This window comes from Capsicum annuum, unplaced genomic scaffold (assembly GCF_002878395.1).
Source record: "Capsicum annuum cultivar UCD-10X-F1 unplaced genomic scaffold, UCD10Xv1.1 ctg51264, whole genome shotgun sequence".
NCBI lineage: Eukaryota > Viridiplantae > Streptophyta > Magnoliopsida > Solanales > Solanaceae > Capsicum > Capsicum annuum.
This window is the reverse complement of record NW_025859194.1, coordinates 1,269-3,060: the sequence shown is the minus strand read 5'-3', so window position 1 is coordinate 3,060 and position 1,792 is coordinate 1,269. Positions and strand designations below refer to the sequence as shown.

Below are 1,792 nucleotides of genomic sequence, written 5' to 3'. Positions count from 1 at the left end.
CACACAACTATCTAACAAGACAAGTGATTTAAATATTTTACCACCATATGTCCTGGTATGTTAAAAAATTTATCCCATTTCTGCTTCAATCAGAACTATTCTCCTTTTATGTCAATGGTACTCTATCATCAGATCCAGAAGTTCTACATCAATTAGTTTATTGTATAAAGAACTTCTGACATTAGTTATATACAATCTAGACAGAGAACTAATATATAGTAACACAAAGCATCAATCGAAAAACTGCTACCTCATTTAAGCCCTCCCTCCCACTCTTCATAGAACTCCTTCAGAAAATCCTCCATATATTTTTGCCTTTTCTCTGCCCTTTCTTTACCATCCTGTAATGAAGAGATGATTCATATATAAATTATTCTTGCATAATTTATAAGATTCTGAAGGAATAAAACAAAATATATAGAAACAAAGGATAAGTTGACATTTGTTTTCATCAAGTCCTTTAATTTGAGAAGCTTCTCATGAAAATCATTCACTGTAGTCTGCTCTTCTTTGTTCATGTAATTTTCATTAGATAGTTCTGATCGAGGTTGAATTTTTTGATCATGGAGAACTCTATGCCTGCTTCTACCAAAAGTAAAGCAATGAGCGATTCCTGAAACATTAATTGCTATATGATATCCATATTAAGAAAGAACAAAACATTTTCTAAGGTAGGAATATAACCAAAGCAGTCTAATCAGTAAAAATCTGAAGTAGTATAGTTTTATATCCTCAGCAACATCTACCACAGAGAAAGAGAGGAGACATAACAAATATAGGTGACCACGAGTAACTAAATTAAATCAATGACCTATTGCACCAATCACATCAAGTCGATCAACATCTTGCACCACCCCAAACTCTATTAAATAATTCCTATTGGCAAGCTCTCCAACTTCTTCCTTGAAACCTATATCAAGGAGAAAATTGCATTTTATCAATATATTCAAATCATCAGAAAAAGATAACAATCATCTTGTATCTATCTCTTCCAGAGAAAACAAAACCCAAGGAATATAACATATTATAGTGAACAATTACTTTCGAGCATATTTTTCAACTGAATCAATAATTGCAAATATGAACCAACTATATTGTCTTCTTCCCTTTCATTGACTTGTGAGTTGTGGCTTCTCATCAGCTTCAAGCTCAAACAATCCAAATAAATTTTAGAGACAATCTTGTGGTGTATCCGTTTGTAGTGAGTAGGGCTTCTTTCTCGTTGATTAGTTTGCCCTCGCTCTATTGAAAAGTAGGAGTTAAATCATCTTAAAGAGACAAATATTATGTTTTTTTGTGACATTTATTACACGTAAACACACTCATATAAATATAACAATAACATAGACTACACTTTTGTTTATAGTTTTCACTTTCATGAATTTCATGAATTTTCTCAACTCAAATTTCATATTCTGCAGTGTAAAGGTCAAGTGTAACAAATCTAAGTTTCTCAGACTCGGGTGCGAGTGTCCGATATGGGTATAGATCTAGAGGTCTGATCCTTCACGGTCTCAATTTAAAAATTCGGGGATATGGATCTAGAGATGGATACGGGTGCAGAGATTTGGTAAAAAATAATTTAAATATCTAAAAATAGAATTAAAAACATAAATTATGAGTTATTATGTGGAAACTTGAGGAGAAAATATTGTTCAAGAAGAAAATCCTGAAATGAGATAAAAAGAAAAGCAATAACATAGAAATTTCTATGTACAAGGTATTTTATTTTCTTCAATTTCACCTTAGCTTTTGTTTTGATTACAAAATTTATAAAATCTATTGGACTTTC

The 1,792-nt window shown here is 31.4% G+C and overlaps 1 protein-coding gene across 1 annotated transcript; it reads right to left on the bottom strand.

The window, feature by feature from the left end:
* Positions 1–251: 251 nt before the first annotated feature.
* On the bottom strand, positions 252–910 carry LOC124892856 (uncharacterized protein YpgQ-like; the record flags this gene model as incomplete). The annotated part of the gene is made up of 3 exons (XM_047404033.1): positions 252–341; positions 441–613; positions 812–910. Coding segments are annotated over 3 exons (362 nt in total), but the record flags the coding sequence as incomplete, so codon positions are not given.
* Between the last annotated feature and the right edge of the window lie 882 nt (positions 911–1,792).